Source organism: Lonchura striata, chromosome 2 (genome assembly GCF_050655825.1).
Source record: "Lonchura striata isolate lonStrDom1 chromosome 2, ASM5065582v1, whole genome shotgun sequence".
Classification (NCBI taxonomy): Eukaryota; Metazoa; Chordata; class Aves; order Passeriformes; family Estrildidae; genus Lonchura; species Lonchura striata.
The window spans coordinates 45,462,024-45,489,295 of record NC_140704.1 but is presented as its reverse complement, the minus strand read 5'-3'; the positions used below and the strand labels follow the sequence as shown (position 1 = coordinate 45,489,295).

At 38.5% G+C, this 27,272-nt stretch overlaps 2 protein-coding genes across 2 annotated transcripts in view; one reads left to right on the top strand and one right to left on the bottom strand.

The window, feature by feature from the left end:
• KIF15 (kinesin family member 15) overlaps positions 1-10,166 on the bottom strand; it is a 33,917-nt gene extending 23,751 nt beyond the window's left edge. Inside the window, exons 1-11 of the mRNA XM_085573305.1 lie at positions 10,111-10,166; positions 8,546-8,588; positions 7,167-7,350; positions 5,940-6,016; positions 4,763-4,800; positions 4,534-4,631; positions 3,969-4,148; positions 3,079-3,288; positions 2,855-2,980; positions 1,383-1,505; positions 547-670 (exon numbers count right to left, since the gene is read on the bottom strand). Coding sequence (XP_085429431.1) covers positions 547-670; positions 1,383-1,505; positions 2,855-2,980; positions 3,079-3,288; positions 3,969-4,148; positions 4,534-4,631; positions 4,763-4,800; positions 5,940-6,016; positions 7,167-7,350; positions 8,546-8,588; positions 10,111-10,129 — 1,222 coding nt within the window. The 5' untranslated portion in view covers positions 10,130-10,166. The remainder of the gene's footprint in view (positions 1-546; positions 671-1,382; positions 1,506-2,854; positions 2,981-3,078; positions 3,289-3,968; positions 4,149-4,533; positions 4,632-4,762; positions 4,801-5,939; positions 6,017-7,166; positions 7,351-8,545; positions 8,589-10,110) is intronic.
• A 138-nt stretch (positions 10,167-10,304) lies between these two features.
• Positions 10,305-20,889, top strand: KIAA1143 (KIAA1143 ortholog). The gene is made up of 3 exons (XM_021540463.4): positions 10,305-10,431; positions 11,905-12,064; positions 20,014-20,889. The coding sequence occupies exons 1-3, from the start codon at positions 10,324-10,326 to the stop codon at positions 20,223-20,225; spliced, it is 480 nt and encodes a 159-aa protein (XP_021396138.2). The 5' UTR covers positions 10,305-10,323; the 3' UTR covers positions 20,226-20,889.
• The last annotated feature ends 6,383 nt before the right edge of the window (positions 20,890-27,272 follow it).

Below are 27,272 nucleotides of genomic sequence, written 5' to 3'. Positions count from 1 at the left end.
ACTGGGAAGCTCTGCTGAGATTTGTATTGCAGATAAAATGGCCTAGTGAGAAGCTTATGGAAGATTACCTAAAAACTCTATTTCCACCTTTTCTTGAAATCAAATGTCTCTTGAAAGTAAGCATCCCTCTTAGGTTCTTCTGGAAGGGGCAAAAAAGGAAACGTGGGAAGAAAATCCAGCCCCGAGCTTAAAAAGAATGCAACTGTGCCTTCCCTGACTTAAATGTACAAGGAATCACATGCAAAGTTTTGGTTAAGGATTTTGATTTAAATGATTAGACAGCATATATCTTAAGAAGTGGAAGAATATCTAGCTATCATATAATAAAACCATAGTCCAGTACCCAAACTTCTGAGGAAGAATAGAAAACCACATTACAATTTCTGCAAAGTAGCAGATACAAGTACAGGAAATAGGGTCTATAAGCAGTATGTGACCCCTGTACATCAGTCCCTACAAAAATATTAATTGTTCAGAAACTTAATGAAAGACACCAACCTTCTGGGTTACAGAAGTAGCACGTTCTCCCTCACTTCCAACTCTTACCTTGTGATACAGAAATTTTGCACACAGATGGCGCTGAAGTAAGTTGAGCAAGTTGCTCTTTCAACTTCTTGACCTCAGCTTGCAGCTGGCTCACATTTCCTTGTGTATCTTCATTTACTACAGCCTTTTATAAATAGGAGAAAATTAGGAAAAGGTATAAATAAAAATCGTACATGGTAAGAGAAAACTCAAAGAATGTAAACCAGTAAAATTACTGAGAACTCCTTCCATCTTAGAAAAGGAAGAATTCTTCAAAAAAGCAAAATTCCATTCACTGAAAAATCAGCAAGTTGACCTTCAGATGGAATTAGATGCTAAAAAAATGTAATGCTTTTGCAGAATTTTGTCTGGATCTTTTTCACCAACAAAGCAGTATACATTAGAGACAGAGCTTCAGCTAAATGCCTGCATGCTTTTAATCACCCATTAATGAAAAATTACATTTTGGACACTAGAATTAATATAGAACAAATGAACAGAAACAACATTGAATCAGAACTTTTATTTTGTCAATTTGCATTTTTAGTATAGATTTACTGTTTACTTTTCTAATGAAGTGCTCTGAGAACAAGCAATGAATACATGCTGTTAGCAGCCATTACTTAGTGTCCAGCTGTTATCCTTTATTCCTAACCAAGAGCTAACAAGCACTTTTCAAAAACAATTTGTCTTTAAAAAAAAAAAAAACACAAAGCAAATTAATGTTTTCAAATAAGCTACATCAACTTAAATTAGTGAAAGCACAGCAGCACTTCAGTGAAGCTACCTTGCTTGCAGGTATGTAAGTTAAATGACAAGTGTCTGTTGCTACAATAAAGACAAAGTAATTTTCTTACCTTGTTTTTAATCAACTTTGCTCTCTGAGCAAAATTAAGAGTGGACAGTGTTTCACCAAAACACTTGGATCCTGGGTGAACATTTGCGATTATACACGTTTTTGCATTACCACCAAGAGAATCCTATTTAAAAACATGGAAGTTAGTTTTATTTGCATGTTTTTGATGACAATAAGAAGCCATCACCCAAAAGATACTGTGTATCATTTTGAACAAATTGCAGAAATCATTTCATATAATATCCACACAGAAGGTAAGTTTGTCAAATTTTATTTCAAATGTGGGTATAAATGATGCAACTGCAAATGAAGACATTATTTAGGGCTTCAAAACCCAGCCTATACTGAGATATTTTCTTCACCTTAACAGCAGGGAGAGGAAACAATTCTAAACAACTGCAAAAATAATTTTGGTAATTAGCAGATTAGTGGTAACACTACTTTTAACATCATCTGTTTGTTGTCCCAACCTATCTTCCTTCTAGTTGCAACTATAAAACAAAATTACAAACCAGCAGTTTCTTGACCAAGGATATAAAAGGAACATCTCCCTTTTACATGTACAGCATTCCTATGCTGTTAAACAAGTAGCTCTCAAATCTCAAGAGAAGGCAGCATTCATAAATAAGGACTAAAAGTCTGGTACTACAGAATAGTCCACAAGCCTTAATAGCATTCTCACTCTGTAGTAGTGAAGCTCATGTTTGTAGACTTCTTTGCAGTACAAACACATCAAAAAAATAATCACTTAAAGTAACAGATCACAAAGTTATAATTCTCTTCCAATTTTTATATATTTTGGGTTGCATTGGAAGAACATAATTCCTCAGTTTCATCAATATACACAGAACTGGGATGGAACATGGAGAAATTTTGCTGTGATCACAATACTGTGTCGTAATACAGATACTGTATGTATACAAATACTGTATTATTATACAAAAATATACTACAGCCATTCATATACTCTTCACAGAATTTTGGTTAGTGCTGACATCCAACAAATCTTTGACTGCTTATGTCTTTTCTTTGTGTTCATTTTGAAAAGCGCCTATAAGCTCTCAGGTAGGAGACTAAATTTAACTGATATTTAACACCAGACTAACCCTAAGCACACATAAAGTAATTTTGGAAATCACAGCAAATATATCAACACATCTCTAAATAAATAAATCTTTGATACACATTACTTCCCAAATTACAAGGATGAAAATGTGCTTTTTTTCATTAAAACTTCCAAATATGTATGTAGTAGTAGCATATAAGAATAAATAGATTTGTCTTCAGTTAACAGCAATAGATGGATCAGAAATCTGTTTAGGCTAAAAAGATAATTTTTGATCTTTTTTCCACTTGCCCAATATTGAAACAATTTTAATGCACTGGAATTCAGCTTTTAATAGTTAAAAAGCCCAGTGAAATCTATTTTTCTACATCCCAGGTAGCAGATAAAATCCAGAGGATATATATTACCCGTAGCAGAAAAGTGAGCTTGGAATCCCGGTAACAAATGTGTCTCTGTTTGCCATTGCCCACATCAACAAGTGCTGTGATTACTTGGCCCAGGCAGCTTAGGGATCGATTGATGTTGCCTGCTTCCTAAAAAAGAGGAGGGAACAAGAGTGAATGGATTTGGTAGAAGGAACAGGGCACTGTATCTGAAAGGAGAAAGATGCCATAAATACTACAGAGCTAACCTTTAACCTCAGTCCTTCTGTATGAGTATCTTTCTGTCTCTCAGATCCTGCCAAGTCAACCAGGTTGAGCAGGGAAGACCGAATGTTAACAACCTCATTGTTTTTCTCCATGGATTCCACTGTGATAGTGAAAACTGCATGTGACCTGGAGGATTCTCTGTTCATGGAGGTTGATGCTACACGACGGTTTCTCCAACCTGTAGTTAATACCTAAGCATGAAAGGGACATCATAACTTCAGCTGTACTCTACATACAGGTGACAGAAACAGCCATAGACACAATTCCATGCAACAGCTTTTAAAAAATCTCAAGGTCAAGGACTTTTTTTAGAGTTTCCCAATGTAAGTATTTTAAAAGCAAAGAAGATATAGCCACAGTCAAGCTTAGTAGCAGACCTTATTATAATACTCATTTCTTGTCTCCAAAAGTGCTGCTGCTGTTTGAAAGCATAGAATACCCTATATTGTGGTATGTTAGCAGTACACACAATAATAATTAAAAAAAAATTAAAGTCACACAAGTACTATGTGTATGTGTATCATTCATGGAGAAATAAACCTGCCAACTCTGGAACACATGGAGCCCACTTAGAAGGTAATGTAGTTTTCTGCGGCTATTTCAGAGACGTGTAGGGGAAGCATTGGGGAAAGATTACTGTAATTGCCATTCAGGTATTCCAAATTCTAAAACCTTTTTGATTTCTTACAGGTATGGGGTAGTCAGGAATCACTGAACCAACTTTTTTTACACTGGGTTTTGAAGTAAGGAGATTGGTGTAGAAAGCATCACAGACAAAAAATAAGCAAAAAAATGTGCTTTAATCCAAGAGGAATATTTACCATGTAAAATTTAGGATGAATAGTCCAGCATTAAAAAGTGCCAAAAATACCTGGTATGCTTCTGCAGCAGATGACAACACCTGTTCAACTGCACCATCAACAAAGACTCCCTTCTTGATGTGTTCTCTGAGAAAGAGTCCAGCTGAAGCAGAATCTAGCAAGTCAAATATCTGTTCATTGTAGATTTCAATAAATGAGCATTTGCAGAGAAAGCTCTTTCCACTGCCAGCCTGAAAAACACAATAATTTACACTATAAACAGATTTGTTTTATTAAGTCTGTCATTGTATGGCAGCAAGTCTCTTTTCACGTGTATATAAAGCTTTTAGTTTGCATATATATTCTGCATACTATACATTCCTGATGCCCAGGTGACAACCAACATCTAAAAACCTAGATGCATTTTTAAACTCAAAATATAAGCACACTTGTGTCTAAAGAAACTGTACTATAATTTGGTAGAGTACTAGATGCAAGCATTTCTCATTAATAAATTTGAGGCAAGATGGCAATAATCTTGGTAACCTAATGGCTGCACACGCAGTTTATCAACCTTAGCTAATCTTTACTGTGAGACGTTACTTTACTGCAATAGGAATTACAAAATAAATGTACCTTTTCCTTTTCCCGCTCAATTAGAAAAAATAAGTATTCAAAGCTCCGTGGAATTACACCTCTCAGACTGTGAGTGAAATTATCAGAATCAGATGGTCCTAAAGAATTTTTTAATTAAAAAAATATTTAATTAGTAGTACTCAAGAGTAGTGGTTGACATGAGGAATACATCTCAAGATGAAAAAAAAAAAAAAGAAACCACTGGAAAATTAATCTTTCATGGACTTACCCATCATAGTAAAGGTTTTACCTGACCCGGTCTGGCCACTAACAAAAAAGCAAAAAAAGAGTGAGATTAAACTTTATTCTTAATTTTGCACTAATCTTCATCTTTTAAGGAGAAGTCAAAGCTTAAAACAAGTAAACAAAAAAATTTTTCTAAACTGAAGACAAGGATAGAGAAGCAAGCTGAGAAATCATTCAGCTAAAAAAGGTATAAAAATAGAACAGCAAATTTTACCAAGAAATCTCATTAGATAAATCCCATTTTGTCTCCCTTACCACCCACCATTTCCTTCCTCATTTCTGTTGGAAAGGGAAGTTAGCATTAAAATGAAGGCTTTCAAATATATATATAAAACTAATTTTTGGGTCAATCTTTAGAGTTTTATGTCACTCAGGATATATTGAGATATAAGGGTGTATTGGACTTAAAAGTATTTTTTTCTTTTAGAGTTTTTTTTCCCTAATGTACTTATTAATCATGCTAGAGAAACTTCAGGGCAATTTCATTTCATTTTTCCACATTTGTATATTGTAATAAAGTGGACTTCATAATTTTGCAAAAGCTGTGCTACACTAAAAAAACTAAAGGTAAGGTTTTGATTAGGTTAGCCGTTTAAGTCTGCATTTTCTGACCAAAGTGCTTCCTCAGTTTTCAAAATGAAAAAATACTGTGTTAATATAATGATATTCATATTACTACTAATGGATGTATTTCTACCTTACAAATATTATAAAAATTAAAATTATCATTCATGAGTTTTCCCACAGGCAGCCAAGAGTCACTGAAAAGTTGAGCTGACCAAATGTCAAGTTAAAACCATTTTCATTCCATTATACCAAGGACATACTGAAAACCACTAGCTTTCTCTTTAACAATACAATGAAACTCCCACTTTTGAAGTAAATAATAGTAAGATTTAAATGAGCTCACATCTGCATTATTAGCCTTAAGTGTTAAAAGCATAACACCTACATACAGATTCCTCCAGAAGAGGGGCAAGGAGTACCATCCAATACTGCAAGAACATTCCTTATGCTGTGCTGCAGCAAGGAAGCACTTTTAAAGTTTACTGTAACATCAGGCAGGCTCTGGCACTTAAAACCCTGACTGCTTATTAGCACAATCTCCTTAAATGTCACCATTGCTATGAAATGACTGTAATTGCTATGAAATCACTTACTATGCAAAGATGGTTCCATTGTAGCCATTCATACAAGACTCAACAATGTTTTTAGCCACACTTGAGAACACAGACTCCTGGGGACAAGGAAAAGAGAAAGCACTTGGCACTACCTGTTTAAGTATCTGTTATATCAGTGTTTCCTATGCCATAACTTTATAGTATATAATAGATGCATTCCTTAACGTTAGACATGTACCATAACCCCTGGAATTCTCACAGCAAAATGATACATGCCAAGTCTTTGTGAGATAAATCGCTCTCTCTGAAAAAATTGTATTTCTTGATAAACTCAAAGAGAAATAATAAAATTCAGCATCATAGTAACAGCTTCAAAATACATAATAATAATAATAATAATAATAATAATAATAATAATAACAATTTTGATCCAGTGGTCTTGATTATGCTATGCAGTTTTTACTATCAGTAGGCCAGGTGCCTGTGACACTTATAAAATCTAGCTTTCAACATTTGCCACTGTGGAATGGCACATTCAATAGACCTGCACAATTTAGTCTCATCTATCTTCACATTTTTCTCTTAGTTCTGAAAGAAGAGCCTAGAGCAGGTGAAGTTTTTGGGAGGTTTTGTTTTGTTTGTTTTTTTAACAGAATTTAAATGGGATTGGGAGTCCTAGAAGAATTAAAATAATGTTCAGAATGTCAATCATCCCAGAAATTAAATTGTGGGATTTTCTTTCCAGTATTACTTGTCCCAGGTGATCAATACATCCATTTAAATACTACTTTTAAAAGGCAAAAGTAGTAGAAGGAGATACTGTAAACAGAATATAAACTCTGAAGTTCCTTAAATACAAATGTGCAGGGCCAGGAGTTGAATTTGATGATCCTTGTGAGTCCCTTCCAATTCAGCATATTTTGTGATATCACATCTTAATATCAGCTACTGACTGCCAGTTATTTTTATACATTTGTCTCTATAGGCAGATTTCTTTTCTCTCTGTGGTGATACCATAATGTTTACAAACAAAACCTCCAATTTTAATTCAAACTCTAATTAAAGAAAAAAACAGCTAAAAAAATCACATCAAAACTGTTAGAGAGCAGAATTTAATGCAGCATTGTATACTATAACAACGTGTTTCCAATCTGACCACTGCAAAAAATTAGACCTAATGCACTACATCTTTAGAAAGGCTTAGCATAGTAGTTGCCAAAACTTGGGTGAAAACAGCAGTAATTATGAGATTCTGGAAATTATTACCTGTGTTGTTTCCATATTTGCAACATAATCAAAAGTGAAGATCTTTGGCTCAGGCTTTGAGTGCAGGCGGATGGTATTTGATGAAAGGACCGATAAACATAGGCCATGATCTCCATCAGTTAATACGGTTCTGTCTGAAGGGGGACGCACCCTTACAAAAACTTTGATAGCATCACCTTCAACACTAAATAAATGTTTATGCATTAGATTACTTCCAAATAGATCAGATGTCTGATAAAATCAAATTGAAACAATCAGATGAAGCATATGAAGCCTTACAAAGGTCCGTCCGAAAATCATTCTACTTGTAGACAAAAACAATAGAAGTAGAAATGTGGCAGATATAAAGAACAACAAACATGCAGTTACATGCAATTTATTGCTGTGGCAGTTAGCTTTGCCTCTAAAAGAACACATTGCACAGTGAACTTGAGATGCCCTTCTTACTCCTGGAATCTTTAATGAATCAATGGATAAGATAATGCTATGGTCCAGCTAAAAAGTTGTTAGCATTTTTCTTTGGTGCTTACAAGACGGGGAAAAAGAATAAATTCTTGATCAATGAATCAAATAAAGCATAGCAAGTTCTGCATCTAAAATATCCCTAACCAATTTCATCACATTTATCAGCTTTAATAAGTAACTGTGCATGACTTTACATTAAGGCTCTGAAGAGTTCTGCCGTAAATACCAATACACCCATAAAATATTAAAGAATTAAATTCTTACATAAAGTGGTAGAAAACTTGGATTTACTTTACTTCATTATGTTCCAAAAGTTTTAGCAGGAGGGTGTTGTAACTGCTATTATTACTTTTGGTAACAAGAGAGAAGAAAAGTTTTAAAAGTGGGGAAGGGTCTTCATGAACGAAATGTGCAGTTGGGTAGTGACAGAGGAAAGGGTTCCAAACATAAGCAGCAGCTGAGAAAGGGATGTTATACTGGATTTAGACACACCAAATTAATTTGCCAAATGTGCTTTCTTTGTATAACATTATTCTGAGTTATGGCACAGTTTACACTTGGAGGAGGGCTTCTTGGCTTTTGTTTTAGTTTAGGCTTCCTCAGAGGACCGAAGTTCCTAGTGGGATATTTCTTCATATAAACTCTAGAGCTCAGCTGCAGAATTAGTGGAGAAATGAAAATTTATTGCATGACAGCATTACAAGAGGAATCCAACGTGTCAGTGTAACAGTTGTATTATGAGTACGTTATTTTTAAAGCCTGTAAGGATATTGGGAGAGAAAGACAGCAACCTTAGGCAAGTAAAGATTGAAATAAAAATCTTTAAATTATCTCACAAAGTTATGCTAGGCTTTATTTGCACTTTCTGTGCAATGTGATTAAAAATATATGGGAACTGGCCAATATTGTTTTACCCAGATGAGTTCAATGAAGATATTGAAGAGTCACGCAGATCTCCTATAAAAGAAAAGAGAGACACACAAAAATTAAAATAAAATTACTGCTCAAAACTCCTCACTTAAATAGAAAATACTGTAAGCAGGACAGAGGGAAATAAATTGAGAGCCTTATAAATACCTGTTTTATGCATGAACAGAACTGCATTAAAATATTTGGTAATTACCTTCCTTTGGCAGAAAGATTTCAGTTTTTTACAGAGGAAGAGAAAGCTCCAGTCCTTTAATGTGAACATTAGCAATGTGCCATTTGTGAATTTGGCAAAAAGGAGGCTCTGGGAGACCACTCTACAACTGCCTGGAAGGAGGCTGGGGTCACGCTCTTCTCCCACGTGACAGGACAAGAGGACACAGCCTCAAGCTTTGCCAGAGGAGGTTCAGACAGGACATCAGGAGGAATGTCTTCACTGAAAGGCTTATTAGATATTGGAATGGGCTGCCCAGGGAGGTACTGGAGTCGCCATGCCTGGAGGTGTTTGGAATTGCACTCAGTGCCATGGCCTGGTTGACAAGGTGTTGGTCAGTCATAGGTTGGATTCCATGATCTCAGAGGTCTTTTCCAACCTCACCGATTGTGTGAGTGAGGCTCATTTTGCACAGCTTCAGATTTCAAGGTGACAGCACATATTACCCCATAGGTAGATAAAGTGACTTATTTTTTACTTAATCTGACATCAAAGTACATAATATAGCCAAAACATTAACTAACAAAACTAACAAAATTGTATTTAGAAAATAAGAAAAATAACAATGAAAGACAATGCCTCAAAATATTCCAATAATAAAGTATTTACAAAATCCTTAAAAGCACACAGGTTTTTTTGTAGGAGGATCACCTTTAACCTTCTCTTTGACATTCATACTACCCAAATATCCTGCTGCTGCATGAGCTTTTTACGTGCTGCTTTGACTTACTCAACATCTGAGAAATATTTTCACTTCTAATTAAGTAATTTATTCTTCAATTGCACAAGTTTTCAAGGAAAGGAGTGCAGTTAAAAACTGAAGTCAGACCGATAGGTACTTGCACAGCCCTGGGACTAGCCTAAAATTGTGTAAACGGAGGTTTGGGCCGGATATTAGAAAAACTCTCTTCACTCAGAGGGTGGCTGGGCACTGGAACAGGCACCGCAAGGAAGTGGTCACAGCACCGAGCCTGACAGAGCTCCAGAAGTGTTTGGACAATGCTCTCGGGCGCACGGTGTGATTGTCGGGGGTGGTGCTGTGCACGGCCAGGAGCTGGACTCGATGATCCCTGTGGGTCCCTTCGGACTCAGCTTATTCTGTAGTTCTAGGAAAGGGCCGGCTCCCAGGTACCCCGACACCACCGGGGCAGCGCTCTGAACGCCCCGGAGCACCGAGGGGCACCGAGCCCCTCCGCACGGCTGCGCCGGGCCCCATGGTGATGCCCCGCCAGGGCACGGGACAGCGCGGCTCTCCCGGGCAGAGCCGTCCCCCGGTGCCCCCGCCTCCTCCCTGGACCGAGGGCACATCCCTAGGCCCCTTCCCAGCCGCTCCCTCACCTCTCACGCCGGGAGCCATGGCCGCTCGGACCCCGGCAGCTCCCGCCCGCCGCTCCAAAATGGCGGCGCCTTCGAATTTGGCGCTCAGCGGCGCGGCCCCGCCCCCCGCCCGAGCCCGGCGCGCGCGCGGCGCGCGGCTGCGCGGCCATTGGCCGCCAGCCCCGGCACGGGGGGCGCGCGGCCCGCCCGGGAGCGCGCGCGGCGGCGGCGGCCATGAGCAAGAGGAACCAGGTGTCGTACGTGCGGCCCGCCGAGCCCGCCTTCCTCAGCCGCTTCAAGCGGCGGGTCGGGTACCGGGAGGGCCCCACGGTGGACACCAAGGTAACGCCCGCGGCTGGGAGCGGGCAGCCCCCGCTTCCTGGCACTTCCCGGCGCTTCCCAAAGCTTGATGCCCGCTCCTCCCCGCTCCCTGCCTCTCGCGGGGGGGAAGGAGCAGCATTCCAGGGTTTTGTAACTCAAATCGTACGTGTAACTTGGTTTTGCTTGTGTGTTGGCGGGTCAGAACAACTGCAAGGCTGCAGTGGCGGCCGTGCGGAGCCCCGCTCCAGCCTCTCCGTGCCCGAGGCCTGTGCGGGCACGGAGGGAGCAGCGCTGATGTCCGAGCTTGAACCGGGCCTTAAAGAGCCCAGGGCAGTGCAGGAGGAGGCCGGTGTGGGGAAAAAATACTCTAAAAGTACTGTAAAAAAAATGATCGTAAAGGAGTTAAGATGGGTTCGAGCTAAAAGAGGGGAAATTTAGGTTCTGTATATGGAAAAAAGTTCTTAACTGTGAGGGTGGTGAGACAGGTTGCCTAGAGTTCATTGTGGGTGCCCCATCCCTGGAACTGTTCGGGCCAGGTTGGATAGCACTCTGAGCAGCCTGGCATAGTGGGAGGTGCCTTGTCCGCGGCCAGAGGGCTGGAACTGGATGATCTTTAAGGTCTCTCCCAACCTAAAACATCTTGCTGTAGGTCCGCGGTCATGAACTGTGTTGTGATGGCTGGAAAGGCAGGGCAGGGGCGGTAGGGTCTGAGCCAGCTTGTTGAAAGGCAGCTTTTCCTAAGGCACATGTTTTTTTTCTGCTTCCAGTGTGATTTAACATGTATTTCCTTCTAAATAGTATTTTACAGGGTACCTTAAGAAATGAACTTATCGTTTTATACACACATATATATATATATACTTATATATATACACATATTCAGTAGATTACACTAATACTGTCTATACCTAAAATATGAAGTTTTCAGGTTCTCTGATATTGCCAAACTTAAGGTTGCTGCACTGAGGTTTCCATGCCAGAAGGTGTATTTAAAAAAAATAAAAAATTACCCCAATTGATTCTTCTGTCCCAGTGCACAAGTCAGAGAGAGTAGAAACAGGAGCATTTTCTTCCTTGTGTCAGTGCTGCTTACAGTGATTTGTTTAGCCGGGTTTAAGAACCCAGCCACCATGGACCCACATTTCCCTTTGTGCTGCTTTGAGTACAGCATGGAGGGTTCAAATTTGGACCTTAAGTTGTACAGCAGATTGTGCTGCACAGTCAAGATAGCGAAGAAAAAGAATTAATTTCTTGCTTTCCAAGTTCCTTCTGGTCTCTAATTGAAGAAGCCCGTACTCCCATGCTAATGTTTTCAGTAGGAAGCTGTGTCTGAGTGATAGAGTTGGAATGTCCTTTGGACAACGTGGTGGGAGGGCCTGGCACTGGCAGCTATGCCAAGTCTCCTCAATAACCTTTCTGCAAAAGTGAAACCAAGGAGTACTGACCCACAACTGGAGTGATGATCAGAATGGCTTTTATTTCTCCCGTGTCCAGAGAGAGCAGCTTCCACTTGCTGATGATGACAGTGACAATGGCAGTGACAAGGAAGATGAGCAGCCTCAAGTGGTGACACTGAAAAAAGGGGACTTGACTGCAGAAGAAGCAATGAAAATTAAACAGCAAATCAAAGAGGCCTTAAAGTCAAAAGAATCAGGTGAATTTCAACTACTAATTTCTTGCTTTTTGTAGTCAAAGAGATAACCCACAAAAGCGAGTCTGATACTTGCTCAGTTTTCTACTGTTTAATACTACCTTTGATTAGTTCTGAATTTTTCACCTAAATAATTTGTACTTCTGGTTCCTAATCTCAAGTCATTAAGTACATATTCAGGCTGTCTGGCTTTTTATAATGATGTGGTTCTGTGCTTCTTGATTATGCACCATCCTCCCTCTAAATAATCCCTTAAATTAATTTTTTTTGTATTTTTGTAAATTAATTTTTTGTTGTATTTTTCCGGTGAACAGTCTTTTGACATCACCGGTGATAATTTTTTAACTCATTGACTAGTTCAACCAAATTTGACAGTGGAGTGGATGACTAAAAGCTAATTGTATGAGTGCGTGAAGGAGAGTGTCAGGGCAGAGGGATTCAGGTCTGTGCTTTGGTGGAAAGAATCGCAGATGCGTGGCTTGGGAACACGTTCGCTTGCCTGACTGGTCCATGTTATTACTTGTTTAAAATCAACCCCAGTATGTGTTGTGACTTGCAAATATATTAAGCAAGATAGACAGATGATACAATAGTGCCAAAAACCATCAAGGTCCAGAAAAAATTGTTTCTCTGTGTCTTGGTTTAGGGCAAATTTGGGAGAAAACCTCCAAAAAGGGCCCCCCCCAGAAAGCAAACTCCCCCCAACCAGTTTGGGAAAAATTTCTGTGGAGAGAAGTGGAAAGAACCTGTTTATTTAACAGGCAAAGCACTCCCCAGCACAAAAAATGAACAATACCAGATGACAAAACTCATTTGCTGCTCTGAAGAGATGACAAATTCAGAAAGTGTCTCCTGGGAGCGGTCACTCTGTTATCAGTCCCTCTGGCACTGGGAAAGGCTGCTGCCCAGAGAAGGCCCAATGGCCACAAAGTGAGAGCTCTTGGTGCTCCCCAGGTCCCCAGTCTGGAGCAGGTTCAAACAGTTCTAAGAAAAGGGAAAGAAAAGACAGTTCAGTGAAAACTTCCCTGCCTCAGCTAGCTAAACTAAACTAAAAAGTAAAGGAGGGATCTGTTCTGCTCTGTCCATGCCAGAACAATCCAGTGCAGCATGTGGAGGAGGAATGCAGTTTCTGATAACAAACTCCATGCTTCTTCTCTCTGCCTTTGCTCTCAGGACCAGTCTTGATGGCACAGAATATAATATCCAGCATAAGCAGAGCAGATGACTGGGGATACAAACCTCATAAATTCACCCTAGGACACTGCCACAAAGAATTATACAGAATGCAAAGATGGAAGTGGTGTGGGAGGGGCTGCTGCAGTTTCACAGTAAAGATGAGAAACTATAGCTGATGGATACAGTTATGTTAAGAATTTCTCTCAGTATTCATCATTCAACTGTGATTGACATTAAGTGCTTTGAGCGTCCAGAAGCTTCAGTCATCACACAGGGTGTGATGAAATGTAGCTTTATCTTTTGCTGACAGAAGACCTGACAAATTGAATGTAGCTTCTGTTGTCTCTAGTGGAAATGTCTTGACAACGAAGAATATAGGAACTGGAACCCCACAAGTATAAAATAGAAAGATGAATCATAGAAACTGGACGTCTTCTGTGGTTAGGTATTATGGCTATTTACAAAAGCTGCCAATTGAATTTAGGGTAACTGTGAGGCCTAGCACATAGCTGTCAATCGGACATCCTTGGCTTCTCTTTAGTCTGCCATTTGGATTTGAAAATTCAGGTTCATGCTAATCTCTTTGTAGATGTATGTGTTAAAATTCAAATGGTATAAATTGAGAAGTCGGTAACAGAAGTGGGAGAAAATCTATTGAGAATCTTAATATTTTTTGAAATGCAGACTGATGAGAAATCTTAATTTTTAATAATGTAGGTTAGCTTGAAACTAAATAAACCACATCCTATTTTCTGCAGGTAGATATGTATTTGTTAGGTCTAAGCAGGTATTTGACCTGAACTCCTCTGAGAATATATGCTCAGCTTTGGTGTTGCAGTTTATAAAGTCATCACAAAATTTCTTTTCACCCTCCTAGTATTGGGAGAAGTTTCAACTTATTGGAAAGAAATATCATGGTTCTTTTTGAGCATTGGCTTCCTTTTCATATAAGCAACTTGAACTTTGAGTGATCACAGTAGGAGGAAAAATGATTTTGTAAAGCTGGGCAAAAAGAAGTAGTTGTCCATGAGAATCTATTGAGGTGGAGTCCATGCTGTGAAAAAAGTCCAAAAGAGCTACCAAGCTGAATACACAGTGTGAAATGGAAGTGTATTTGAATAGAGTGACTGAACTTACTTGGTGGAAAAAGACATTCCTAAGACATAATTGTATGTAGTGAGGATGGCAGTATTGAGTCCCTGTAGGACTTTGTCACCTCTGCTTATTACCCCTTCAGCCCTTCAGTAATAGCTTCCATTTGGAGGAAAAAATCCACAGAAGTAGGTAACGGGAATGTTGGGGACTGCTGCCCTCTGTTCTGCATTATTGTGTTACTATTCATTCATCTGGCTTTGCAGTTAATATGAGGTCTTGGTATTCTTTTCCTTTTTATGGCTTATGGGAATAAACAGGGTAAGCACCACTGTGTTTCTCTGCTATGGAGGGAACCCAGTGTGAAATTTCCAACAAAGGGAGGTGAGTGTGACTATGCTACAACTTGCTGAAGGCTGTTTTGCATTTTGGGCCATTTTTGCACTGTCAGTCTGACCTCTAGGTTTAAATTTTGATTTCTAATCTGAGGCAGGTATTTAGACACCTGTTTACTTCCAGTTTAATAAAGAGAGTTTTGAGTCTTTTAATTTTTTGGCTGTCAATTCTGAGAAAGGGAAGTATAAAGAGAATTTGGTGCTGCATGACTTGGTTGCATTTCATGTTGCTTTGATTTTAATCCCAGAGTTGAAAGTCAAATTAATTTAATAGCTACTAGACCTTATTATATAGTTGCAAATCAGATTGTTAGTGAAATTACATGAAGCTAAAAAGGTAATAGGAAAGTAAATTTCCCAACTGATAATCTTCCTTGCCAGCATGCATCAATGCTGGGGCACTTTGATAGAGCCTAAGAAATGTGCTACTAACTATCTGTTGTGGATGCAAACAGGTTTTCAAAACTTGGGAAGTACTCAGTTTTGTGGTTCTGCCATCTTTTCACTTATATTATAGTGATTGTCCTTATTTGAAGGACCTTGTCATGAAGTTTAGGATTGTGATATTACTCCAGAATTTTCCATATCTTATTTACATACTTCATCCTTTGTTTTCTTCTATAACCATTTTGACGTAGCTACAGCTTTTGTTGTTTTGGTTTTGTTTATTTTTAAGTTTAGATACCAGATGTTCCTATGACTTGAATTTTCTTTTATAGATGAGTAACATTTTTGCATTATTGTGGTAAAGCCAGCTGATTAATGTCCTAGCTGCACTTAATTGCTTCCTAAGGCAGAGCAAATCCTAGCTTTTCTGTTGGCTTTTGCAAGTAGAGTCACAGGGATCTTTTTTATTTAGGACCAAACCTTTCTTAGATGAGAAAACACCATTCTGTATTGCAATATTTTTTTCCATGGAGCAGAGACTCAGAGGCTTTTTTAAAAAAATTGTTTGTTTATCAGCAGTGATTTTGCTTAGTGTTTTATGCATCATTTTTTAAATTGTCACTGTTGGTTCAGAGACAAAGAAAAATGGTCTTATGAGAAGTTAAATTTGCACAAAAGAAAATACGTGAATTACTGCAAGATAATTTATCTCAGCATTCATTATAGTCTATGAAATAGCTTTTTTTTCCTACTGTTTTTCTACTTCTATGGCCTCTGGGACACTGACATATGCAGATGACCGAATTTGACAAAGGTAGCCTTTCTTATTCAAAGCCTTATGATATTTTTCTTGTTTCAGTCTATATGCTGGGTTCTGGGGAAGGACAGTATGGAGAAGAGGCAAGGAGAATAGAGTCCTTGCTGTCTTGGCTATTGGAGTCCTTTCTGAATAAGCACAGACTGTTCTGATTTAAGCAGCTGATAGTATCAGATACATCTCACAGAGGTAATGCTGCTCTGTTAAATATGAAATACTTCACATATATGTGAAATAGCAGGAACCTAAATCAAAGCTAACTTTGCAGTTTTTAAGTAAGGAAAATTTTCCCAAGTGTTCTCATAAACAATTAAACTGACTATGGAGCAAGAGTGACCTACTTATCTTCAAACCACCAGTGTGCTGAATTCCTGGAATAAATGCTTCCAAAGGCATGGATAGAGAATGGATGGCCAGAAAGCACTGGAAAGAGCATCTAAAATGGTTGACCTGAACTTCTAACTCTAGAAACCATTAAGAAATTTGCCAGGTTATTGTAATTTTTTTCCTAACCTCCTATCTTTGAATAGATGTATATGGGTTCCACTGTTCCTCCTGTTGCTCCTGACAGTTTGGTGGCACTTGTTTCCTGTTGTTGCCTCAGTGACATACATGAACAGGAACTGCTGAAAAGTGGTGCTGCTAACTACACAAATTATTACTAAATAAAAAAGCATTTAAACTGAGAAGCAGTATTTCATTTTCAGGCTTTCATTTCTACTATTATTTTAAGATATACCTTGAAATTAAAAGAAAAGAAATTTCTGATTTTGTGGTTTCTTAAATTGATGTCACTTGTGAATTAAGTTTTCAGTTCAACATCTGACTGTGCTCATGTTGGTCAACCAGTGGTGTGTGATCCAGGTAGAAAGCAGCAATGACTAAGAACAGTGGGAATTTGAACTGCTAGTGTAGTTTTTGACTTATTTTTGAGAAATGAATTTTATTATTTCTCCTGTAGTGCTTTTATTTATTTTACTTTGTGTGTTTCAGTGTGCTTACCACAAATCCCACTTTCCATACTTCATAATACTAACAGAGTCTTTTACTGGGACCCTGTTTTAAAAACTACTAACACCACTGAGATTGTTTCTTTAGTTGTTTTTGTTTTTTTTTTTTTTTTGTATTGCTTAGTACAAGTCAGTTTTTTGTAGCTCTTTGATGAAAACAAAAAAGAGAGCTGACACATAAGAACCTGGTGAAATTACAAAGGATAAAGTGAAGTCATTTTACCAGCTGAAAAAGACAATCTTAACACATCAACACAAATTCCTTGAACTGCCTCATCAAATTTTTTCAAAAAGTGTAGTCTGTCCTCACTCTCTCCACATGTATGCTAGGCCTACTGTGTTTCCTTATCTGCTTCATTCTTTGTCAAGCACTGCCAACACACACTGCTCTCTGAAGCTGGCCTGGGCTTCTTGCTGAAAGGAATGTCCTTGAGCATATAATGAATTTTTTACAGTATTTAACCAGGCCAAGAGCTAAAATAATTTCCTTTGATACAGAATGACCTGTGAATAGTATTGTAGCCCTGGAAGCCAGAGCTGAGCTAGTTGCCATTTTGGTGGTGTTTTTGAGCTTTGCTGTTTGTGCCCTTAGCTTATTACATATTTAAATTCATATCGCAAAGATACCTATCAGTTTCTTCATCTGGTTGGCAAAATGAAATTATTTTGTACAGTTCACAATGTGGGTAGCAGGCCAGTTGTGAGTAAAATTAAAATTTCTGTGCTCTGTTTTTCCATGGATTACAACCATGTAGCTGTTCATCTCTTTTCTTTTATGGATGTGCTTTGAACTGTAGTTTTAGGGGTTAGGTTTTCAAAATTACCACTGTAAGAAAATCTAATAATCAATTTGTTAGAGTATCCAATGGGGGTATGATTTTTTTGCTCCTCATGCTTATCCAGTAGCTGGTTGCATCATTTCCACACCAGTAGTGGTACTGTATACAGCACATAGTTGTGTCTGCACATAAGGGAAGTTCTCTTCATAGATAGATTTTTTTTTCAGAATTTGGCTTAGATTGTGTCTCAGATCTTGTTTAAATTAAAAGATCTCTATTTCCAAATAAACATTGTAGTTATGCAACAATTAGTAAGGGAAATAATTTGCTATTAAACTTCTTAGTCCAAAAATGGAGGCCCAACTTCTGAGAAAAAGGATGCATAGTGCATTCTGATTCATTAGATGTTATATGCTTTCAGGAGTTCTATTTCCCCTCCCAGAATTTACTACAGGCACTTCCTAAACATCTAAACAGCATCTAAACAATTAAGCTCTCTGTGCAGAGTTCACAATGGATCCATTGAGAACTATGCTTTTCATAACTACAATTTATTATTGCTGCTAACTCCTTGTAACTGTAATGCTTTTCTAATGTGCCAAGCATTAAGTATTTTCCCCCAGACCTTGTTAGTTATTTTCTACATAGTAGTATTTTCTCATAAACTAGTGTAGAATCATAGAATCAAGGAAATGTTTGGTTGGGGAAAGGCCTCTAGGATCCATGGAGCCCCACTTACTAACTTTGCATTGCTTTGATGCCACTAAACCGTGTCCCCAAATGCCACACGTTCTTTGAACACTGCAAGGGATGCTGTTTCCACTACTTGCCTGGACAACTTGTTCCAGTGCCTGACCACTCTCACAGTGAAGAAATTTTTCTTGGTGTGCAATCTAAACTCCCCCATGTGGCCGTTTTTTGTCCTATTGTTACTTGGGAGAAGAGACTGGTGCCTACCTCACTACAACCTCCTTTCAGGCAGTTGCAGAGAGAGAGAGATGAGGTCTCCCTGGAGCTCCGTTTCTCCAGGCTGGACAACCCCAGGTCCCTCAGGACTTGTGCTCCAGCTCATCACCATATGTACATTTTGGAAATATGCATTCCATAAAAGCCATTGACAGAATTGGTGCCTACTTTTTCAAGCTAGACTTCTTCTTTAAGAGGGTCTCTGAAACTTAAGGCATTCTAAGTGAAATTTCTCGCTAAAGTTGATGTCTTCATTTGTACCAGACAGCCCTTAAGATACCAGATTTATTAGTTGTATTGTTTTGAGAATGCACTGAAGAGAATTTCAGCCAGTGCTGTGTAGATAACACTGAATTGTTAAGTCTTCTGCCGTAGTGCTGATATACTGAGGAAAGAATTTGTGCTAAAGAGAAAAGTTATTTATTGGTTTTAATTAAATAGCACATAATCTTGTCAAACACATTTCTGTTGAGTAATGAATTTCACAAAAGTAATTTAGGAAAAGTATCTTGCACAGAACCTATGGCTCCTTAACATTCTGTCACATATACATTATAAAAATTGCAAGCTACTGCAGCATGAACCTTTGTGTCTGATTCACAACTTTACATTACACTTCATCTTCCAGAAATACTGCTCTGATGCTGTTACTTATGCAGTAGATTTCCCACTCCGCCTGATAATCATGGAAGGGACTTATCCCGTTTTCAAGATTGTTGTCTGCTCCTCTTTTCTGCATGCACTAGAGCAAAATTAGTTGGAATAGTTGGGTGATCTTGCAGATACAAAGAAACCCTGAAACTTTCATCCATTATGATAATAAGGGGGACATTTATTACCACGTGATCTTTTCAGCTGTCTCAGCAGGACAGAATATATTAGAGAAAAAATGTTTTCTTGTATATGTGCCATTTTGTTATTTAAAGAGATGCCATAATTCTGAAATAAGTGCATTTGTTGTTATTAATTTTACAAACACTGAAGCAGAGTGAGAGTATCCTATGAAGTTGTCCTCGCCATTTTGGTAAGTGGATGTAAGTGGAATGTGAGGGAAAAGCTCTACTGCTCACAGTCTCTTCTAAGTTAGACGTCTGGTTAGTGAAACCCCATTTCCAATAGGAGCTGAAGGAGGATTTTCTTCAAGGGCTGGCTGACATGGAGCAGGTGTGTGCACATGAAGGACATTCATTGATATGGAGTTTATGGCAAAAAAGTAAATTTTCAGGATTGTTGTATTCTCTCTGAATCAGTCTTACTGATTTTGGTTCAAGATCTGTATGTATTTGTGAATATATGCAGATGAGTTCTGACTTTACTCTCTTTATTACAGATGATGAACCAGAACCCACTGATGGAAAAATTATGTTCAGGAAACCAGCCAAACGTTCATCAGAGAAGTGTTTGGACTTCAATGTAAGTTCAAGTAAGAAGATGAAAGAAGCAAATAAAACTAAGAGGGAAGCAACTACTTCTCAGAGTACAGCTAAGCAAGTGAAAAACAGCAGTCTTCTCTCATTTGATGATGAGGAAAATGATGATTAGGGGTTGTATTTTTTTATGCTTTACTTGCCCATCTAGAGACTAACATTGAGGGCCTTCATAGGAATTGAAGTATGGTATGAGTCTTCTCTTACTTTGTTATAGTCCAACTAGAGAAATATTGTATAATATTAGCATGAGCTAAGTCTGTGCAGTTGGTTGCAGCTGTATGTCATGTCTTAATTTTAAGAGAATTTAACCATGTATGTAAAAGCTATTTGAGGTCACAAATGAGTAGCAAATTATACCTGTATATATTCAGCTTACAAATTTTCAACCAATTTTAAAATGCCCTCCATTACTAAAATGTATTTTGTCTATATTGAATAGCCTTAGTTGACAATTGTGTGGTTTTTACCTGTTATAATTGACATTCAAAAGAGACACTTCATTGCTGTGAAACAGAGACTGAAGTTTTCTGTCTCACAGCTTAACAAAAGTTAGCACAACCTTCGTATTTGTGATTTGCAAGATTAGCTGTTGCAGAGCCTTGTGATAAATTTGCTAAAGGCTAGAGGCTGCATTTGCAAAATTCATGTAGTCTTGATCCCGTCTTTGGTGAATGTAGTCTAAGAAACATCAAATTCATTTGAATTGGTTGTAATAGCAAGATATAGAGATTTTGATAATGGTATCAACTAATGCAAAAAAAACCTAAATCATTGGAGATTGTGCGTTTTGTTTTTGACACTGATGGACTTAGTGGTTTGATGGTGTTTTGGGTTTTTTTTAAAAGTATGTTTGTTCCAGTTAACTTACATGTTCATAATTATTGGGGATCTCAGCTTGTTTAAAAACTGTATTTAATCTTTAAGCTGTGGAAAAGCATTCATTTAGTATTCTTCAAGTAGGGGGGAAGTTGTAAACAGGAAATTTAAGCCAAGAAACACTATAGCTATGTCTTGGTTTAAGACAGTTTCCAGGGCAGACGCTCCAGAATTAATTACTGCCCCTTTTAGTTTTAATTGCTTCGCTTTCACCGATAAGCAGAGATGAAAGAACATGTAAGTGAGAAAAGTTTACTAAAAAATGAAGCAGCAACAGGCAGGATAACAGTAATCGTCACTAGATACAAAGTGAATCCCATGGACTTGGGAACAAAGAAAACACAATGGCAGAGAAACTCCTCCCCAGAAATATTAGCCTCCATAGAAGACCACGTGGTTCAGGGGACAAAGATAAGCTGGTGGAGAAGCCCCTTCTCCTAACCAGGTGTTGATTAGGGAGAAAAAAAACACCACAGCATCTGAAACTCTGTGATTATGAAAGTCCCTCTTCTCCAGACAACAACCAGCAAGGAACAAGGACAAAACAAAAAGAAACCTGGACTCCAAAACCAGTCAAATGCTGCTGATCCGTTTACTCCACATCACCAGATGGGGTCTCTCTCCCAGCAGCAGCAGCTCAGTCAACAGTGGTGGCTGGAACTCATGGAGGAACTTGGCCTCCTCCTCAGCAGAAGATGACAGGCAGATGCCTGGGGCAACCCAGGCTCCACACCTTCCCACTGCATCTGAGCGTTGCTGGGGAGCTGGAGTGACTGTATGGAGCAGGAGCTGTTCCATTTTTCCCACTGTGGTGCCATGGCTGGCCATCCCGGGTGACAGCAATGAAAAAGGAAGGAAAAAAGGTCAGAAAAGAAGGTCTGCCCTGGTTCAGACCAAAACCAAAGGGGAGCTTCTGCCTTCCACTGCCTCAGCTTCTCAGTAGCTAGTGGGAACAAAAGAGAGGCCTGTGTGAGTGTTGTCCTAATTTTAAAGGGATCCTGGCATTTTCTGCCTCCATGAACCTGGGCAAGACCCTCTGGTTCTGCTTCTGACCCCCAGGTCTTAAAGGGAAAGTAAAAATCTTGTCCAGATGGGGGTAGAAAGAAAGTGTCCATTTCAACATCTTTTCTGTAACAGGACAGAAATGACACTGAGAGCTGATGGGATTTTAGAGAACAAAGTGGTAGGAATGTGACTTGTGACTTTGAAATTCTTTGGGTGTATGGTGTATTCTGTAACCATATGAAACCAGTTCTGCTGTGTGACAGGACATTTGAAATTATTTGGCCTGTAAAGCTTCATCAAGGAGCAAATTTCAAGTTGCTGTATGAAACAGCTTGTTTTAGTTTATTCATCTGGTAGTAAACAATAAATTTAAGTTTTAAATTTTAAGTTTTCTTTTAAGTGGTTCAAAGATATTTTAATGAAAATTTCAGTACAAGAATGTTTTTTTTTTTCCTTCTGGTATTGGAGCCTCCTGTACTTCCCTGTCTCCCTACACACCAGCTTCCTCCAGCATAACATCAGATGCAAGTCTGCACACTGTTTTGCACTGTGTGTGGGAGTATGTTACCTTGATTTTGAAAATTAATAGATCTGTTGTCCTTTCAGAAAATTGAAACCAGACCTAGAAATGGATATTAAAGTCTTGTTGCACTGGTCTTGTATTAGAATTGTGAGAGAGGTGCTATGTGACAACCTCATTATTCCCATGAGGACATGCTACATTTGTAAATACATAATTGGTCTGTATTCTCTACATATAAAAGAAGAAGAAATTTAAAGAAAAAGTACAAAACCAAAGGTTCCCAGGAATTAGTATATCCATTTATTTTGTATTGTTGTTTGAATCCATTAAAAAATATATACCAATACATACATACACACCCATGAGTAATCTTGTAGCATTCCAGCATACAAAGGGAATATTTGGGCATATGTCAACAATGGAGTAAATACTCTGACTTAATGAGACTCATCTGAAAGAATGAATTAACCATTGGCTGTTTACTTCAACTTTTCTGATTCTGTTTGTCAGTACAGTAATAAATTTGCATACATTTTTCTTGCACAACCCGGAAGCTCATAACTTGAGCTGTGAGGCAATTTAGGAGACATGGCCATTGAGATAAATGCTTGCCAAGGACCAGAGGGCATTTGATTTTACCATAAAATTAGAGAATTCCTCACAACTATATGCAGTTGATCTGGCCTGTTCAAAATAAGATTGAGATCTTGTTTAGTTATAGATAGTAATTGCATTTAAACAAAAGTTACCATTTTTAGTGAAAGACTTGGAGACTGAAGTCCAGTAAAGGGAGGGTTAGCTTAAAGTTTTGAGTGTAGTACTTTTACTTATTGAGTGTGGTACTTTTGGTTAATCATGCTTCTTACTCTACAACCTCATGACAGATGTCTGGAATGCAAATAATTGGATTGAATTTACTTGGAAATAATAAAAGGTATGTTGTTGTTTAGGCAACACAGCAGGGGAAAGAGAGGTGGATATGGAACCCAGTCTCTTTCCTTTATTCTGACTGACTTGTAGTGCTCTGACCAGGAGACCTTTGTATTCATTGTATTTCACTACCAGTTCACCCAACAATAACTAATTGAATCAATTTATTAAGAGGTGTGAGTGATGCACAAAAGCATTTTAATCAGGTAGTCATGTGAAAATTCAGTGTTTTTACCATGACACACCAGGAAAATCACACACACAATCAACTCCCATGAAACCTGTGGTTAAAGAGAGCAATTACTTGTTCACTTAGGAAAGAAATGTGAAACTCTTAAGCAATCACCTGTCCTAATGGGCCATGGGAAAATAATATTCACAACTTTCTTATAAAGGGGAAGCAAAAAAACTAAGTACATAGAACATGAGGCTAAGGAACATGAGGAAAGGACAATTTTCCTGGGTTTTCTTTTGCTCTTGCTCTTGCTTGCCCCCATTCCCTGTCCTTTTCCTCTCCTGTAGGGGAGAATGTATATGTCTTTATTTTTCTCATGGAGTTTGCCAAGTTAAATGTGAGAGCAGTGCTGGAGGAATAAGGTGAGAGTAGCTGAGGCTTATTACCCAACAGAGAAATCTTGGTCAGATGAGGCCAGTTACCTCATATGGGAATCTTGTACTGTTTCTGTTAATAAAATACTTGAAATTTCCCAGTTCATTAAGACTAAAACATGTATTGTTTGTATTAGCTGAGCAGTGAGATGCAACAAATCTGGTGAACTGTAGTAGCATTGCAGCAGCAGATGCTTATAATGGAGGCTTTTTACACTGCAAATGTGCTTGGATGTCAGTAGGAGAGGTGAGATGCTCTGTCACCTTAATTTCTCTAAATGGTAGGAATCAAGGTGAATAATCAAGAATGCAACATTCTTGATAGATAGAATAAACAAGAAAATGCACGTGTGGGCAGGTGGCCCAGGAGTTCATACCTTTGCTTGTATTTCTGAAATAAAAGCAAATTTGTTGTACTGAAAAAGTTCATCTCATTGGCCTAAAGAGGAAGGGATGAGTCAGTATTATATTCTGATAGCTTTTTTTTGTCCAGAACTTTTCCTAGAAATATCATTTGGAGGAGCAAAGGCTGTGTTTTGCAGACACTGAGCACAAGAAGCCTGTATTTAGCGGTTTTAATTACACATTTTTAAGTTTCATCACAGGATTTAATGTTCTTTTTTACAGTGCTTCGGTATATAATCCTGTTAGGAAGCTGCAGATTTAAAATGAAGCAGGAAGCAGCAATGTCATAGTTTCAGCTGATTGTTTCCCTTATGCTGTAGTGTATTAACTAAGTAATGCTTCACTTGGCTGTGCAGAGCCAGCTGCCTTCTCAAGGACATCAGGCTTGCTTGGAGATGAGTCATTACCTTTTGTGCAGCACACGAAGTATGATGTGCAGCCTCAGCAAGTGTTTGTCCATTGAGGTTGGTTATAACCTATAGGCCTACACTGTGGCAAAATGCCATAAATCAGTCCTTTGTGCATTCAGCAAACAGAAAGGCTGGTGTATCAGCTGCCTCTTCACTATCATCCCTTTATTCCCATTCCTAGAACAAGGTACTGATTTGCAAAGACATTTTTCATGTTGTAGATCTTCTCTTCTGCCCCACTTCTTTGAGAGCATTTCACATGCAGCAGGCACAAAGATAGCCACTAAAACCAGGGGAGACACACCATAGGTTATATGTGACTGCAGGCTCCTATAGACTTCCTCAAGATACTGAGAACCTATGAAATCTCAGAGGCAGCCTCTGGGAAGTAACTTCCTCCTGGGGAAAATGAATGGAACCAGCTAGGAAAATGACACAAGATTGAATTTTACTCTTATTTACCTCACTGTTAGTGTATTTTCTGTTGAAGGTAAAGGAACAGCTGGTAAAGCAGTTCTTTCCCTCTTATCAGAAGTGGCTTTGGTGCCATTCCAATCCATATGGCAAAGGATTCCTTTACCTTGACTCTAGTGGCAGTCCTCAGTGCCATGCCTGATTAGTTAAGGCCGTGGGCAAGTGGGAGCTACCTTGTAAGAGGCAGAAGTTATTAGAGGAAGGTGTTGTCAAACCTCTGTAGGATAACGGTGATCACTGCACACTTCTAGTTTTGATAACATGAAAGAGTTGTTCCCTTAGGGACGGCACACTAACAACGAACTTTAAAAGGGCAGATTATAAAACTATGAGGAAAATGGTTAACAGCAGGCTGAAGGGCAAAGAGAAGTACTTAAAAACCATAGAGATCTGCCTGGAGGCTATTTAAGAACATTGTATTAGAGGCACAGATGGTTTGTATACCTCTGAGCAAAAACAGCCTATGAGGAAGGATGAAACTCACAGGGTTATGTGGGAGAAAAGTGTGAGTATAGAAAGGTTGAAATGCATCCCTTAAAGATGATGTCTGTCTGAATGACAGACGAGGGAATGTTAGGAGGAGAGTGGAGGGAACTGGAAAGTTAGTGTGAAGGAAAAGACTATAGCAGCTGCTGACTCTGGACCCCCAGGATGAAACACTGAAAAGAGTGAGTCTAATAAAGTCCAGACCACTCTGCCTCTGAAGACTGGGCTACTCCACATGAGACTTAACCAGAAAAAGCAGCATACTGAGTCAGCTAGCACAAGCCAAAATCTTATTAAGGCAGTCTACATTTTTAATATGTTACCAGGCAAATTTAAGAATAAAGGAGTAGATTTGATCACAGTTACTCTATGCTAGGACTTTATTTTGACCTTGTGTTTTATACAGTTCCAAAAATGCTTTCAATATTTGCTGAAGAAGGTAAGAGATTAAAAAAAAAAAAAGAAATTAAACAGTCCTAAAAACTCTGATTTTAGTAGGAGAAAAAACCCTACATGAAACCCTAGTAAAAGAAAAAACCCAACTTGTTCTCACACAGCTTTGGGCTGAGAGAGGCTATCTGATAGGGATGAAGTGAGGTTTTCACAGCATTTTTACACTGGTGTGTAATTGGGCAGATGCGAAATTTTATTGCCATATATCAGAACAAGAACACACTGATTATAAATTAGGCAGGGAACATCTCAAGTATCACAAACCTGATGATGTGTGCAAAAAGAGTCCCTGTGAAATCAATGAAAGCTATTTTCTGGTTTTAAACCAAGGAAAGGCAGGGGAAGGTTAGAACAACTTACTTTTGCAATAAAACCTTCATGCACACGGTCTCGCTGGAACTAGAGCCCTGGCATCTAGGCTGTTTTATTCTGCCTTGTTAAATTGAAACAAACAATTCAGCTGCCCGAGTCCCTTCTTTTCTCCTCTGACATGCCAACTATCTTGAGAGAAGAGATTAAGCATTGTTCTGATGAGTGCTGCAGCAGCAGCAGCTTTATAATTTAAGGGCTACATAAAATTTATGGAGCATTGAGAAGAGCTTAAATCAATTTTGTGATTTTCATAAATTATTTCAGGTAGATGATCTTCGTGCAAAAAGCCAGTGATGTTTGAGCTATTTATCCAATGGACAACAACATTGAAAATGGGGATTTTCAAAGACACCTGTGGGAATTATGTATCTGAGTTTGATGGGAGTTAGAAGACTTGTTCCTTTGAGCTACTTAGTTTTCCAGTGTAAATTTTTAATCATTCCAAATTGCTTAAAATACTTGGTAAAAATCAAAATTAGAGGAGGGTTAAATTTAGAGCAGTTTTGAAATTTCATTTAAATGCTGCATGTGCTTATAAATAGGGGATGGATAGCCTGTAATTCTACTTCAAGTGACAAACCAGTCTGGCACTTGTAGAGTTAAGCCTTTTCTTAAG